This window comes from Gekko japonicus, unplaced genomic scaffold, assembly GCF_001447785.1.
Source record: "Gekko japonicus isolate JY-2015 unplaced genomic scaffold, Gekko_japonicus_V1.1 scaffold5167, whole genome shotgun sequence".
NCBI lineage: Eukaryota > Metazoa > Chordata > Lepidosauria > Squamata > Gekkonidae > Gekko > Gekko japonicus.
The window spans coordinates 32,992-50,666 of record NW_015177174.1 but is presented as its reverse complement, the minus strand read 5'-3'; the positions used below and the strand labels follow the sequence as shown (position 1 = coordinate 50,666).

Sequence of the window (17,675 nt, the reverse complement as noted above, 5' to 3'; positions counted from 1 at the left end):
GATTATTTAAACAGTAAAAATATTACTAGCAGAGAAGCTCAAACAAATACATTTTGCCCATACTTTTCAAAATATTGAACCCTTCCCCTCATTACTTTAACAGAGTCTGACATAATACTTATAAAGTGGTAACATACCTGCTGCTCATCTTTTGTCTTAAGCTTACTACTCATTTTTAGAGTTTAAATAGGAAATTATTGCTAGGCATCCTCACAATACAAATTTTACTTTTCCTGAAGTGCAAACAAGAGTATCATGCTTCCTCATAAGGCACAATGTGCAGTCATTTCCAGTGTAACACAGAATCCATTTCAGGGACTGAAGATATCCCCATAACACTTCCAGTTTTTTTTAACCATTTGAACTGTTACCAGACTCTGGAGCTTTTCTGGAATCAGAAGATGAGTGAGGAAGTGGCAAAACCGACTCCTTGGTAGTCTCTGACTGGGAAACATCAAGGTGTGGATGACTGACTTGGAGTGGAAGACTTTCAATAACGTCAGATTTAGGAGTTGTCCTACATGTAGACAAAGAGAAATGTTCTACTATGAGACAATCCAAAGAACAGGCAATAAACTAAATTAACCGATTTTTAGTCAATGGGCTGGATGTATTTCATCTGTTTAAATGCTTTACATGCACAATGTTACATGCCCAGCTGCCTGCGTCTCCTGATAAAGATCTCAGGTAGCAGACCTATGAACAGACAGAATAATTAGTTGGATTCATCATCAACCTCAATATATGACAGCTTATTATATCCTTAAAGGTAAAGGTTCCCTTGCTCGAAAGCCAGTCGAATCCAACTCTAGGGTTGCGGTGCTCATCTCCGTTACAAAGCCGAAGAGCCAGCGCTGTCCGAAGAAGTTTCCGTGGTCATGTGACTAAACACCAAGGCGTACGGAACGCTGTTACCTTCCCACTGAAGTGGTACCTATTTATCTACTTGCAATTTCTTGCTTTCGAACTGCTAGGTTGACAGGAGCTGGAACAAGAGACGGGAGCTCACTCCGTCATGCGGCACCCGGGTCTCGAACTCCTGAACTACCAACCTTCCACAGCCTGCAGTTCAGCGTCTTAACCACTTGAGCCACTGCAGCTCCTTATTATATCCTTACCGCCTAAGTAAAAAAGATCTGGATTCCTATTGTACAGCCCAGATCAGGGAACCCTCATGCATGGGTCAGCAATCTTTGCCGACAGCATGATTTGTCACAATTTGGTTAGTGATGGCCTTAGAGAGGGAGGAGCCTCAGGGTGATAAAATGTGGCCATAAAAAAGCTTTTCTTAGTTTGTGGTTTGTACTCTCATAATGTACACATACTGTTTTAGCAACCAATACACTTTGTCGATATTTATGGTGTTTATGCTCACTAGAACCTGTGAGGTGGGTCCCATTTTAGAGAAGTATAACTGAGGCAAAGAGATACTAAGCCACCATGGCAAGACCAAAGCAAGTCTTTCACATCCAAATCCAACATGACTGCACTGACTGTCATAATGGTTTCAGAATCCCTGCTTAATAATCTAATTGTACCTTTGTATTTCCAATACACTTACACATCACTCTACTAATGTTTTCTATATTGGTCCCAGATCAAGTGCTCTACTGCAGTTCCATACTTGACATTGGCTGCTGCCTGCTAGCTATCCAAACCACTGTACTTGATTTTCAGTTTTCATTGAGTGGCTGTCTCATTAAGAAAACTGCTGTCAACACATGACCCACCCCTTGGCACTTTCATGGGATAGAAATAAGTTTTTTGCAAGATTTATAGTCCCATTGCCATTATTTCAAAGTAAAATATAGGCATCATCTCTTAGAAGTATATGCACAATTTTTTTAAAAGGAAGAAAACGAAGACAGCCTGACCTTCCTTCAAGCATCCTCTTCATGCTTTCAGATACGCTGGTCGTGTCTTGTGCGTTGCCTGCCTTCCTTCTTTTTTCTGTCTGTTCCGAAGCCACTCTAGAGCCTGATGACATTTGCAATGCACTCTGCTCACTGCAGGCACGTCCTTCCTTCTCCACTTTTTGGCTGGGCACCCCATCTGCTTCTGTTTCTCTCCCAGATGTTTCTGGACAGCTCTTGATTTCAGTGAAAGTCTCTTGGCTTAAATAATCGTGGTTTGCAATTGCCACACCAGAAGTTCCATGATTGGTTGTGACCCCTGTACTAGTCCCCATAGATTTTGAGATCACCTTCAGTTTATGAGAGCTGGACTTGTAGTGCTTCTTCTTATGCTTAGCTTTAGAGTTGTGCTTTAAGAAAAATTCACACGACTCTTGCAACACTCTCCTGCTTTCACGTATAGGACTGAGGAGGGGGAAAAAAGCCAATTATTTAGAAGATGTTCTGAAAACAATGCCAAAACTTCCACTGATTTCAAATATAATGACAGACTGCACCCTACATAATTTTAATTGATATGGAGCAAGTCTACTGAAACAGGGACACATCATTTTTTTCATTTATATAACACTGAAATGCAAAGTGCTACGCAACCTTATTTGTCATCTTCCCAAGGACCTATGAGCTGGATAGTTACTAATTTATTTCCCCCCACCGCCTGGGATAAAACACCACTGGTGAATGCTTGACATCTATTAGTCATACTAAAAAAACATATCGTTCTTCAATCTTGTATGTGTAATGTGAAATTAAAAAGGGGACGCTGAGAGACAGAGAGATTTGCCCTAGGCTACTCAATGAACCCATTTCTGAGCTGGAATCTGATCTCAGAACCCACATCCAATGTATTATGAACTGAAGCACAAACCACACAGATTCTCACTGGCCAAGTCACGTGTGCACATTAAGAGAAACATGGCCAGATTCTGTTAGTTTAAAGAATACATGAAACTTGGTCCTCCTCTATAGCTTTGTATGCTTCCTTGACCTGAAGCCCCTTTGTTTTCCACTCTCTTACTGCCAAGCGCACACAAACTCACCAGACCCCAAGCATGTGGAATATTTCTCCAGCTATATTTCCTCCCTAGCTCTCAACTCCTTGCCTTTACCTTCTGTCAGATCTCACGAGGCTTTTATGTTCTTATATGTTGTTAGGATTTACAGAAAATGGGGTAATCTAGTGCCCGGAACAGGATACCCCAGGATAGCCCAAACTCATTAGATCTTGGATGCTAAATAGGGTCAAACCTGATCATCATTTGGATGGAAGACCACCAAGGAAGTCCAGGGTTGCAATGCAGAGGTAGGCAATGGCAAACCACCTCTGAACATTTCTTGCCTTGAAAACCCTACAGGACTGCCGTAGGTCAGCTGCAACCTAATAGTTCTCTCCACCACCAATCTAGTGGAGCATTATATTCCAACAGTGGCTGCCAGGTGCCTCCAGGAAACATTTATGAAACTCAGTGCCATGAGATGTGGTGGTAAACACGGCATTAGATGAATTTAAAAGGGGCTGGATAGATTTAAGAAAGACAGGTCTGTTGCTGGCCATTGGTTATAGCAACTGAATAGGACCTCCAGAGGTTCAGAGGCATTTTACCTCTGACTGTTAGATGCAAAGCAGCTGAGGTCTGTGTGTCCTCTTTTCTTACAAACAGGATAGAGCCCCGCTCTACCTAGACCTTGAAAACCCCTCAGGTTGCCGTAAGTCAGCTGTGACTAGATATCACTTTCCACCACCACCAAGCCACATACAGCTGTTCCCATCTCCAAAAGCTCCCCATCTAATCGAAACTGACCTGTTTTTTTTTCCCTACAAAATCTGTATTGTTTGCATAAATTTGTGCAGTTCAGACATCTACTCCAACCATTCAGATATATCACATGATATCACACCAGGTGCTTGCAGGCTTTTTTAAAAAGTGCAACAGAACAACAGTATGTAAAATTACTAACATAAAAGTGTGGGTATGTAAGTAAAGCAGACATAACAGGGGAAGAAAGGGTTATATATTTGTATTAGGTAAAAAAATCTATTAAGTAAAAACATATGAAATAACTAAACAGGAGTGGAAAAAGAGGGGATAAGGAATGGAATCTATATGTTCACTGTTAAGGAATGCAGACTGAGGAAGCTTAGCAACTGCTTGCAAAGCTTTATTGGAAAGGTCCAAAGGAATACAGGAACATAAAACCCACATTAAGACTCCAGTATGGGCACGGAAAAAATATGAAGATAGAAACTACAAATAGCCTCTTTATAACTACACAAAAAATATTCAGTAAGGAAGTTCAGACTGAATTGAATTCTCCCTATAACAAATTCCAGGAAACAATGATCTAAACAAAAAAAGAAATTCAGAATCTTCAAAGACTATTTAGTTGCATGAAAAATAGAGAAGCTGAACAAAAAATCAAGGAAGTTCTCAGAAAGTTATACCAGAATCAAATAATTCATGCAAATAATGAAGACTGGGGGGAAAAAATCTTGGAAACAATAGGTTTGGGATTGCAAGTAGACATGTAGGACCCAAAGAAAAAATTACAGAACCACATACGATCTTTTATCAGGACCAATGAAAACACAAAACTGTGTGTAACCTTTTAAAGTCACCAGGACTCTTTATCATAGCTGTACATTTTAAAAAATGGAACAGGAAGAGGAGAAAAGAGCAAGAGTCTGGTAGCACCTCAGAGAGTAACAAAAGTTGTGGCAGGGTACGAGCTTTTGTGAGTCACTGCTCACTTCTTCAGATCTGAAGAAATGAGCAGTGACTGACGAAAGCTCATACCCTGCCACAAGTTTTGTTATTCTTTGAGCTGCTACTGGACTCTTGCTCTTTTCCACTGCTACAGACAGACTAACTCGGCTACCCATCTTGATCTATCTCCAAGGAAGGGGAAAGAAAAAAATGTTTCAGGCCTTGATCCAAAGGCCTCTTGTATGCATCTGGTATAAAGTGTCTTGCAGATTGCTACAGAGTAAATTGTATTGTTACCAATTTGTACCTCTAAGCTTTGGGAAGAAAAAGGGAAAACAGCAGCCTACTGCTGAAAATAAGAAGCTAGCTGGTAGACGAACTGCCACAGCCTGAATAGCCCAGACTAGCTTGAGCCCATTAGAGCTCGGAAGCTAAGCAGGGTCAGCCATGATTAGAACTTGGATGGGAGACCACCAAGGATTTAAAAAATCTCTGCTCATTCTCCTGCCTTGAAAACCCCATGAGGGGTCAGCCATGAGTTGGTTGTAAATGGACAGCTGCTGCTATTATTATTATCATTATCCTCATCATCATCTGATCAACTAACTGTGTGCTCAAATGTCTGACTAAACTGCAGCCATGCTGCTACAAATTAAGCACTCAGTGTCTTGCAAGAAAGGACCATTTTACCAAAGAACTGACTGTTTACCAGGGATGCCTTATAGCTAGTTAACTGTTGCTAAAAAAAAGTCATAACTTAGTTGAAATAAGTAGGGGGCTTGCTGACAGTGTAAAGGTCAACTAGATTTTAATCCAGCATATATTTTCATGGATTAGATACATACATGTGTGTCACTAGGCAGACGTATAAATGAGGTTGTGATGAAAAAATGTAAACATAAAGGTCAAAGGGCCATGAGATGCAAGAAGCATTGAGTGAGAAAAGTCCAGAGAACATTTAGCATAGCAGTACTTGGCAAGCTCCCTAATTTTGTTAACAATGGAGGCCCAGGTAGCAGCCACTGCCAAGGCAGCCTTTTACCATCTACAGCTGATTAGGCAGCTGGTTCCCTTCCTTGAACGCAATGACCTGGCAACGGTGATCCATGCAATGGTCACCTCAAGATTGGACTACTGCAACGCTCTCTACATGGGGCTGCCCTTGTCCCAAATCCGGAAGCTGCAGCTGGTGCAAAATGCAGCAGCCAGGCTGTTGATGGGTCTCTCTATACGAGAGCACATCACGCCTGTGCTGAAGGCACTGCACTGGCTGCCAATAGCATACCGGATTCGCTTCAAGGTGCTGGTTTTTACCTTTAAAGCCCTATATGGTCGGGGGCCTGCCTACTTGAGGGACCGCCTTTCCCTGCATGTCCCCCAGAGAGCACTGAGGTCAGGGACCCAAAATCGCCTGACCGTCCCCGGTCCAAAAGATGCTAAACTGGCTGTCACCAGAGCCAGGGCCTTCTCGGTGGTGGCTCCATACTGGTGGAACAAGTTCCCAAAAGATACTGGGGCCCTGCGGGACCTATTACAGTTCTGCAGGGCCTGTAAAACAGAGCTCTTCCACCAGGCCTTCAATTAGGAGCCGCGACTGAGGAACAAGTACTGGAAATTGAACCAGCAAGGCCCTTAAGCTATGTTATAGACAATAACAGCCCACTTTAGGACACGCCATCTGCACTAATCACACTTTATGCATACTACGGTTCAGATTTGTTATGTATTTATGTATTGTATTTTATTGTATTTAGTCCATGTACGCCGTCTTGCGCCTGCATGGCAAGCAAGGCAGGATATAAATCTAAAATAATAAATAAATAAAACAGTTAACAACTGCAGTAGCTGAGGAATCCCAAATCTGAGGGAGATGGTGTCACACTTCCTGAGGAACTCTCAGTTTCTTGCTAGAATTTTCTTTTGCTAGACAATAGTGACTTAGATCCCCAACAAATGTGCCCATTGACCCCAACAAATGTGCCCTTTGAGAGCCAGTTTGGTGTAGTGGTTAAGTGTGTGGACTCTAATCTGGGAGAACCGGGTTTGATTCCCCACTCCTCCACTTGCACCTGCTGATGTGACCTTGGGTCAGTCACAAGCTCTGGCACAGCTGTCCTTGAAAAAGAGCAGTTTGTGTCAGAGTTCTCTCAGCCCCACCCACCTCACAGGGTGTCTGTTGTGGGGAGGGGAAGGGAAAGGAGTTTGTAAGCTGCTCTGAGACTTCAAGTGAAGGGCGGAGTATAAATCCAATCTCTTCTTCTTCTAGAGTTTATAATCTTTTTCTTCATAACCTTAAATATGTATAGTACATCTGGCTAGACTAACATGGCTACTTCCCTGACTACAGCCACCTGTACGGCATATGTTCAGCCAGAAAAGGAGTGATCCCTGTTCCAGTTGCTGCTAGTCCACAAGGAATGGTAGACAGTTCCAGGGAAAGGGAGGGCTGAACAGTGGCAGTAGCTCAAGACCTCCTGCAAGAGGAAGTATCACTTTAAAATGATACTTTAAACTTTTTAAAGGGCATTTTTGCACTACTGGAACTCCTAGAGGGGGAGCGGTGGCACAGAGGATTTATCCTCTGGTTAACACCTGAACTGAATTGCTGTCAGTTCTAGCCCGCGCTGGTGTGAGCTACCAGCCTTGTCCCCAGCTCGCTGTCCACCCAGCGGTTCGAAAGCTTCGGCGAGTAGATAAAATGGGTACCATTCCTTAGAGAGGGTGGGCACACTAAATCCCCGTAGGGGAGGTGTTAGCCGGCGAATGGAATGTCCACCTCGTAAGCTTAGAAGCCTAGAAAAAAGACCTCTTCGGCATTAAGAAGCCTGTGATGGGCCAATCCGGCCAGGCGGTAGCAGTGCGGCGCTACGACTCAAAAGCAGCCCAGGAAGAACCAACGTCATCCAGCCAAGCCGAAGTGAATGCCGTCTGGAACACGTCTGAAGCCTTCAGCTGAACAAAATCCCCGTCGGCTGCAAATGTGTGCGATTTAAAGAATTATATGTTGTCCTCCCTTACCCCTATGAAATTGTTAGTCCCTTGTGTGAAACCTGTGTAACTGTAAATTGCTCAGAGCCAGTAGCTCTGCCGGATTGAGCGATCAATAAATCGAAAGGTATTATTAGTATTATTATTATTATAGCTAAGTTAGGAAAAGATCCAAAGCAAATTTTTAACAGAAAAACAGGTGCATGGTTATATACATCATACATATAAAATACACATCTTAAAGCATATTAGTTACAAGTCTAACAATAAAAGGCATTTTATAAATAGTCTCCCTACTATCACCACCACTGCAAGACAAAACAAGCAAGTCTTACTCTCTTTTGCGATTTCTGTTGAAGAAACTTGCCCATTCAGAACAGGTCTTTTTACTTCCGACCCAGAATACTGGAGATATGCCAACAATTAAGGTCATCAGATATTTCATCAGAAACAAAATTATTTCTGGCCTTTTTAATACCTTCACCTGGAAAACAATAACCATTCAGTGAGAATACAATAGAAAAATGGTTTTCCTGCTTTACATTTCAGAGTACAAAACCAAGGGTGCCACAATACTCTCTTGTATGACATCCGCTCTCCTGCATTCTGGACTAAAATAAATGAATACGTGCCATGCACACAATCGCACTCATTTGTTCTAGAAACGGTAGGTGAGACCCTGTGAAGTACAGCACCTAACATTTCAAACTAGGACGGGGGGGACAGGACACCTGGATTCAAATTCCTACTCAGTCATGAGATTCATAGGGTGGCCTTGTGTTAGTCACTCTTTCATGCACACTACCCTACTTTACAAGGTGATTGTAAGGATGAAAGGGAGGAGGGCATTTATGCTGCCTTGAGAAGGGTTGGGGGAAGGGAGAAAAATCACAACAGAATTCTGAGCATGTTTACTTTTTAATATTAACTTCTCATGCTCAGTCCAAAGCTTAAAAGATCTAAAAACACATTTTATTACATGTTGGGGGGGGGGGAACAAGTGACGCGAAATAACTAAAAGAGAAATAAATAAAATACAGCCATGGACTGAACCAACCCAAATCTTTTCACAAAACTAGAATTCCCCAAAATTAGAGGAGGCCTAAGGAAAGCTCTTTAATGTTCAGAGAGGCACAGTTCTGGCACAAAACCTAAACCTCCAGATGTAACCACAGAGATCAATGAAAAAGAACTGTGACCGATTATTCTAAGTGGACTACCGGACAATTTCTTTAGTGAGTGTGTAGTGAAACATGTTCATATCATTTAAATGCACGGGAAGGATGATGGAATTGATTACTTGCAGTTAATTAGGTGAGGCAGAATCTTTAGAGTGCTTTGGAGCAATGTATGTCTGTGTGTTCACTGCAAATTTAATCTACTCTTATACAGAACATCCTGACAAAAGCAATGATATTTTATTCAAGTGCTTACTTGCCCATCTTGTCCAACAGACTCAACACATTCAGATCTCTCTGTATCCTGCTTATTTTTATTCAGGAATTTTATTAGCTGAAGTTTGATCAATATTATTCATTGAGTTAACCATTTTAAAAAGCTTGGAATAATCTGAATGTATTGAATTATTACTTCAATGTCTGAGAATAGAAAAATTACAATGCAAAACAGGGAGTTCACTGTGATTCCGATAAAATAATCTTTGTAAAAGAATACCTACAGCATTTTAGATAGGTACAGTATCTGTGTTTAATTGCTGCTGCTTTGATAGTTGATTTTGTATTTTATATTTATTGATATTTAGTACATTGTTGTTTTAAATAATCTTTGATAGAAGCTACCTTGGATATAGTGATGTAGAGACACAGAATACAGACAGTCTTAACAAATATAGTCTAAAAATATACGTAAAATATCTGGGTAAGAAAATTTAACTTTTGCTGCTGCTTGCCATTTTACCACTTTAGTGGAAGGAAAAGTATGTTTAAGCTCCAATCCTGAAAATTAGTTTGCTCCAAATTATTATCTTCAGTGGGAGCAGATGGATTTAAAATTCACAGCATTAAACTCTTAACAATGTATTAGTTTTGTTTTTAAAAACAAACAATAGAGAAAAACATTTCTTTTTCCAACTCTTTCATTAAGGGGGATATAAGAGAAAACTACAAACTGCAGACTTCTGTTTCAGCATGCCCTGAAACACTCCCCCCACTCCAGCCTTTTGTACATAACATCCAGTCTGAAGAGGAGTTCTGTGGAACCAGAAAGCCTTCCCTCACTATTTCTATTTTGCTACTCCTAATAAAAGAAATCTGTTCACCTTCCTCCAGCAGGAGTCATTCACAGATGCTCTTCTGAGCATCTTGAGTCAGGAGAAGACTCTTGCCATAGGAAAGTGCTCCCATTGGTGGAAGATATCCAAAGTATACAACCCTGTCTGGGAATTTTTTCTATGTACCACTACAGGTACCTACAACTGTAGACATTTTGGGGTTTTCTACAGCATACACACTTTGAAGTATGTGTATCTGCACAAAGACATGGATTTACTTTTCTAAGGAGAAGGCGATTAGATAACAAAATACCTACTGCCATAATGAGCAGTAGAGAAGGATCCCCCCAAAGGGCCTTAGCATCACAGAGGACCTGTTCACAACCATCTTTTTCACAGTCAAATGTCCTATGATACACAACACAGTAATATCACATTTGTAGCTGAAAACCAAAGCCCTAGTGCTGTACACACACAATATTAATATACCTCAAGAATCTTTGTTATCAAAGCATAAATTCTGCAACTAGTTTGCCATTACCTGATAAGGGCAGGGTATATGGAATTCATCACAGTGATCGGCGACCCATGTAGTTTCCCAGATCTTCCTGTACACCTGCTCATAGATGTAACATCCTAAGAGCATCACTAGAGGTACAAGATATAAGCCGCTGAAGACACCAATTCTAATCATGAATTTCTTTAGTTTTTCTTGATTCCTGCCATCATTCTGTATGACTTGCCGTACATGATTTAGAGAAATTATGCCAGCTAAGAGAAGAGACAGTCCAACAATGACACAAAGGCATAAAGGCAGTAGGACAAAGTATCGGGAAGCATCCAAGTCATAGAGACCAACAAAACAAACGCCGCTGATATTGTCACCTTCCACTTTGTTCATGGCAAGAAGCATAATGGTGAGAAAGCCAGGCACACCCCAGGCAATTGCATGAAACCACATTGCTTTTTGTTCAATAGCTTCACAGCTCCATTTTCGTCCAGCAGCTAGGAACCAAGTAACTGTGAGGATCACCCACCAAACAGTTCCTGCCATGGTGAAGAAATACAAAGCCATAAAAACAATTGTGCAGCCTTTGTTCTGAGAACCAAGAACAACCATTTCACCTATTCGTAGTTTTTCATCTCCCTTATTGCAGGCCATTCGATTACCTAGGACAAACCCAAGAAAGTATACCAGAGACACTATGCTGCAACAAACAGAATAATATATTATCGGCCTCTCTGGATACCTGAACCGTTTAACATCAATCAAAAATGTTAGGAATGTGAATAGAGTGGCACAAAGGCAAAAAATTGAAACTATCCCAATGAAGCTTTTGGCAACATCTAGCTCATGATCACTGAAGTACATATTGGGACACGGGGGCGCACACTGATCAATTCCTAAAAATTTGTAGCCTTGTCCATTGGAAGTCTGCAGGTGTCGTGGACACCAAAATCCATAATCCCTTCTAGGCTGTCCTGGAGTCTTCCGAGTGTCAGGTGTCCTCAAGGCTGGAAGAGCAGTGACAGGAACAGTTTCATCACAATCCTCCAACCTACAAAGTTAAGAAAAAATTCAGAAATGCCATAGAGTTGACCCAATCGTTCTGGCCATCATATACTGTTTTTTCTCCTAGAGTCTTAAGACAGATTCTTTAAAAGAACTTTATAAAATGTAAAGCTGATCTGTAACTGGATTTGCAAAGAATAATTTAAGAATATGATCTATTACCTGCAGAGCTTACATTAAATGAAAAATATATTAAACAAGAAGAGGGACCCATGATATTCGCGAGGGGGGAGAATCCCCCCTGGCTCCAGGAAGCAGGAGGACCTCAGGGCTGAGGAGGAAGCAGCCACAGGTAAGCTTCCCCCCTCGGCTCTGGCGGCGAGGCCCGAGAAGCTTCCAACCGCTGATCTCCTCCTCCCCTCAGCTCTGGCGATCTCCTCCTCCTCTGCCGTTGCTGATCTCCTCCTCCCCCCCAGGTCCAGCGATCTCCTCCCCCCCCCCTCCCCCCCGCCGATTTCTTCTCCCCCCTCGCTCCTACAGTGAGGCCTGAGTGACTTCCAGCCACCAGCCCGCCGCAGAGTCCCCAGAGCGTTTTCTGTGCCTGCGCAGGGAGCACTCTTTTACTTTTGGGGGGATTTAAATATCCCCCGCATATTTTTTCCAAGTTTCCAGATTTTTCTGCACATATGGGGATTGCCCAAAATGTGCAGGAAAAGCTCCCTGCCCCCAATGTGCGGATTTAGATATCTGCATGGAGGTGGCATGTTGGGAATTAGATATACAGATGATGTACATTTTTGAACAAAAAAGGTCTCAAGATTATTTCCTTCAGTTACCATTTTGCAAATCAAGAAAAATTGCTTATGTGTATTTTCTAATTTGTAAGCCAATAAAAATATACCATTAGAAAGCAACACCTGCTTCTTCCTTCCTTGGCTCTCAGGACACTGAAGACATCATGTCCTGGCAGTGAGGGCTAAAAACATTCAGAAAGAATACTGTTGAGCATTCCCAGGAATACTGGGAAAGGTGGTAGTAGAGGGGGAAAAATCCCCCCCCCCAAGCAATCTACTTTGAGGATTGTATAGTTTTAAATACTGGGAAGCACAGCGCTGTTTAAATTTGCTTGTTTTATTGTAAACCGGTATGAGCAACAAGAAAAAACAGTGAAGAAATACAGCAAATTAAAGATACCATAAGCAATAATTCAAGTGCAATAAAATAAGCCAAATAATCTATACATTTAAAACTATAAATTTAAAAGCCAAGCAACAGTGAGATAAACAATTGAACGGCCAAGTGAAGTTCTGTAGAGACAGATGCATCTGGGAACATTTCCTGGTAAAGCCATATTTTAACCTGGCAATGATGAGGCCAGGAACATCCCAACTGGCAGCATTCTACACCGTGAGTTCCACTAAAGAGAAAGGAAAGCCCTGTGCCAGTGGGGCATGAGACAATTCCTGCTCTACCATTCGTGAGGCAAGTACATATGGAAGGAGGTGCTCTCCAAGATACACAGAGGTCATCAGCAGCACTCTCAACTGGACTGAGAAGCCAATGCAGCCAAGCGAGAACAGAAATATCATCCCTGTGATCCACCCAGTCAAAGGACAACACGTAGCATTCCACATTAGCTAAAGCTTCCAAACAGTCAAATCTTAATTTTGTATGCTATCATCACTAAGGGACACCCATTTACAGCTCTTAACTGAATATATGAAGATATTTACATGTGCAGAAAGCCCCAAGGTTTCAATAGCCTCAAGGAATAGACTTTGTTAATAACACAGAAATGCTTGCAGTTGTCAAGGAAAAAATTATGGGAAAACTCTGTACCTGTCACATTCGAGCTCCTTGGGCCACATAATTCCAAAAGTGTCTATTAGTTCTTTACAGTCCGAGTAAACTCTTTCACAAAGACTTCGACATGGGTAAAATACATGATTTTTTCCCACGCAGGAAGGTACAAATGCTTTGCATAAAAATGTGTGGACATCAGGAGAGCACGGGATTTTCAAAAGAGGAGCAAATGGCTGTTGGGGAAAAACAAATATTTTTATTAGAAAATTACTTTAAAATGCCTTAAAGTAAAGCAAAGCTGACTTTAGTCAACGCAGCCTACATTCATTTTCATACAGAAATGACTTGGGCTTGATGCAGATCAGAGGTATTACAGACCAGAAGTCTGGGGTCAATATTTCAGGTCTGGACCCACCCCTTTGCCTTCCGTTAATCCCACTCCTGTCCCTTCCATCTGGCTGCCTTGTTACAGTCCTTCTCTTACTGCTCCTTTCAATGAAGCATGAGTGTATATCTTTGCAGCCTGCCCCCAGCAACCTCCTGAGACGTCAAAAAAACCTGGACCCATGTGGAACCCTTCCTCTTTTGGACCCTTCCTCTTTTGAACAACAAATTTAGAGTCCAATGGCACCTTTAAGACCAACAAAGGTTTATTCAAGATATGAGCTTTCATGTGCATGCACACTTTATCAAATATGTTAGAATAGCAGGCAAGGTTCAAACTTATAGCCAGAGAATGAACAGCAAATTAACATGCAACATGATGATGATCAAGTAAAGTGACACTAAATAACAAGTTAAGGTTATAGAGTCAACAGTTGTAAAGCAATAAATATGTCAAACTAGCAGGAAAATGTCTACAGTTTTCTTTTCTAATTGTGGAAAGTGACTGGGAATATTTATTATTATGAATATTTCTGAATCTGAATTTTATAGTTCCGGATATTCTGAATAATTCCTAATATTAAGAGTCCCCATTGACTTCTATAGAAAGCGGGCTAGACGGTTTGCAAAAGGAGGAAAGTGAAACCTGTTCCTCAGTCAGCCAGGCCAGGCCCGGCCACTTGTGAGAGGATACAAGCATTCCTCAGAGAGTCTGGCACCAAGGATGGGGGGAGCAGAGAGCTCAGTGTCCTCTGATCGGTGTTGCCACAGTTTTGCCAGAATGAGGTCACAGCAGAGACAGAGGTGGAGGCACACATGCAAGAGCCCTGGCAAGCCAACAGAGAATGATTCACTTGGCTTACTGGGCTGAGAAAGGGTCTGTTCAAAGGGTCTGGCCAAGGTGGCAGTGAGAGTGATGTCCTGCCCACTATCCAGTGTGGCCAGTAAAGCAGGTATTTTTCTCTGGCAAGGGACACTGCCTGTCCACACTGCTCATAGCTGAAACCTGGATCTATGGAAAAACTGGTTCTCCTTAGGGTCAATCTATCACTACTGGGCTTCCCTGAGGTGCTCTTTGCGCAGGAAGGAACAGCACACTCCAATCCACAGTACAGTCTGCTGCCTCTTACCTTCTTCCAATTGCTGCTCCAAGACGGTGCACAACCACTCCACTGTGTGATGTCTAGTGCTGCTGGTGTAGTTCCTACCTAGCTACCACTGTCTGCTGCTCTAGTCTTCCAGTGTTGCTCAGGGTATATGCCACACCCCAGCACCAGCGGTCTTCTGCTCTACTGACCCAGGCCCATTGCTGCCCTGGTAGCATTTGCACTGTTCAGGATTCATGCTCAGCTTGCACGCATTTCCTAGGGCTATCTGCAACTAGTGGCTGTTGCTGCATGCATGTCTCACAGCTTCTCTCTGGGGTTGGCACAGGCACTGAGAAAGGGTCAGAGAGCTGAGGGTGCCCTTCTCTGTTTTGTTAGAGTGGAAAATGGCTATTCCTATTGAGTTCAATGGAGGACCAGAATTTCCACATTCTAGTGCTAGTGCACATCCCTAAGAGATAGTAACGTACACACTGAAATTTGTAATCAGTAAAAGAAAGCCTGTATACTATTACTGAACAATATTGTGGGTTATATCCAGCCAGTTTTTTGCATTATTTCACCCAACTGCTTTTGCCCTTGGCTTTGTATATTCTCCAATAGTAAATCACATAATATAGTTCACTTTCAGTTAAAATTTATCCACCATGTTTTTCTGTCAGATAACAGACTTTCGTGGTTGCAAGTCACCTCCATCTGATTTTTTATTCAGCAGAAATCCAATTACATCTACAAACAAATGGTATGCCATTTCTGTCAATGTATCATGCTATTTCTATCATGTATGATGCTATTTGGAATTCAAGATATAAATATGCAGAATCCTGTCTTTTGAATGTTTCACTACTCTAACATTTAGAAAGGAATATTTGACTTCTGCTTCATTGACTATGCTAAAGCCTTTGACTGTGTGGATCACAACAAACTATGGCAGGTCCTTAAAGAAATGGGAGTACCAGACCACCTCACATGTCTCTTGAGAAACCTGTATAAGGGTCAAGAAGCGACAGTTAGAACCGGATATGGAACAACTGATTGGTTTAGCATAGGAAAAGGAGTACGACAAGGATGTATATTGTCACCTTGCTTATTTAATATATATGCAGAGTACATCATGCGAAATGCTGGCCTGGATGAATCACAAGCGGGAAGTAAGATTGCTGGGGAAAAGATCAGCAACCTCAGATATGCAGATGATACCACTCTAATGGCAGAAAGTGAAGAGGACCTTAAGACCCTCTTGCTCAGGGTAAAAGAGGAGAGTGCAAAAGTGGGCTTGAAGCTCAACATAAAAAAACCCTAAGATTATGGCATCCGGCCCCATCACTCCTTGGCAAATAGAAGGGGAAGTCGTGGAAGTAGTGACAGACTTCATGTTCCTGGGATCCCAAATCACCGCAGACTGTGACAGCAGCCATGAAATTAAAAGACGCCTGTTCCTTGGGAGGAAAGCGATGGCGAACCTAAACAACATGATAAAAAGTAGAGACATCACCCTGCCAACAAAAGTCCGCATGGTCAAAGCAATGGTATTCCCAGTAGTCATGTAAGGCTGCGAGACTTGAACTATAAGGAAGGCTGAGCGCCGAAGAATAGATTATTTTGAACTATGGTGCTGGAGAAGACTCTTGAGAGTCCCTTGGACTGCAAGAAGATCAAATCAGTCAACCCTGACTGCTCCCTGGAAGGCCAGATAATGAAACTGAAGCTCAAATACTTTGGCCACCCAATGAGAAGGGAGCATTCACTGGAGAAGACCCTGATGCTGGGAAAGACTGAAGGTCAAAGAAGACGGGGACAGCAAAGGATGAGATGGTTAGACAGTGTCATAGATGCAACGAACATGAAATTGAGCAAACTTCAGAGGACGGCGGAAGACAGGAAGGCCTGGTGTGATCTGGTCTATGGGGTTGTGAAGAGTCGGACTCGACTGTGCGACTGAACAACAACAAAAATTTGACAGCAGACATGTCACAACTGGAATAAATTCAGTGAAATGTGCAATTTCAATAGCTGCGAGTATTTAGTACAAAACCCAAGGTGTGATTCTTCTGCAAACATTCTAGCTTCTGCCAAGATGGCACTTTCTCCAGATTCTTCTGTAGACTGTCCCATTCTGAATAGGCCAAGTAGATATAAAATTCATCAGGCATTGAGTTCGTGAAATAAAAATTCTGCTCGTACTGAACATTTGCAGTGCCTACATCATGTATCACAATTATATGTTTCTGCTGCCACTCTTTAGCTGAAACACAGGGCTGGAACTTATGACTGCATTCTACTAATGATGAGCTTTCTGTTGGCAGACACACCTCTTCCACAGGAAGAGGGCAAGGTTCTGTTGCTAGTGAACTGATCATTATTTTGTACTGAAAAAAATGAATCCACCAAGATTCTGGAATTCTACCCTAAACACACTGAAGAACCCTCTCTCTAAATAGAAACATCATCTACATAATGTCTGTAAGGAAGAGACCAGCTCAGCTGCAAAACTGCAACACTGAAGAACTAAGTGAAGGGTAGAGCGGGAGGCCTGACTAAAGATGTGAAGGCATGGGAAAAAACTGGAAAAATTTGGGGGGAAACCGGTTTCCCCCCGTTTTTTTCCTGAAACCTTCCCCCCCCCCCGAAAAATTGGAAAAAATGAAAAAAGAAAAGAAAAAAATTGATCATGGAACGTTTTATTTTAACATGATGAATAAAATATTTTAAGACAAGGTGTTCAAATATTTTCCAAATCATTTCTTTTATATACACACACACACACACACACACAAGCAAGTCCTAGGTTACAAACTGAACTCTCCAATGCAAGAACAAGATGCATTTCTTCCTTTGGGAGGTGCTATTGTCAGAAGAAAATAAAAAGGTTTCAGTTTTGTTTTTGCATGTGGGTGGGTATTCTGTTTGTAATAATTGTTTGGATACACTATATTTTTAATATGCTAATTGTGATAATTTCATGCCAAGTAAAAATGTCCATAGTCATATTTTATGTTCCTAAAGTAACAGACCCCCTAATGGATCACTGCC

At 41.9% G+C, this 17,675-nt stretch overlaps 1 protein-coding gene across 1 annotated transcript in view; it reads right to left on the bottom strand.

Moving 5' to 3' along the window:
• Positions 1-351: 351 nt before the first annotated feature.
• Positions 352-17,675, bottom strand: part of FZD6 (frizzled class receptor 6) — a 34,412-nt gene continuing 17,088 nt past the window's right edge. Inside the window, exons 2-6 of the mRNA XM_015428364.1 lie at positions 13,189-13,385; positions 10,378-11,395; positions 7,942-8,090; positions 1,875-2,318; positions 352-517 (exon numbers count right to left, since the gene is read on the bottom strand). Of these exons, the coding sequence (XP_015283850.1) occupies positions 352-517; positions 1,875-2,318; positions 7,942-8,090; positions 10,378-11,395; positions 13,189-13,385 (1,974 nt within the window). The remainder of the gene's footprint in view (positions 518-1,874; positions 2,319-7,941; positions 8,091-10,377; positions 11,396-13,188; positions 13,386-17,675) is intronic.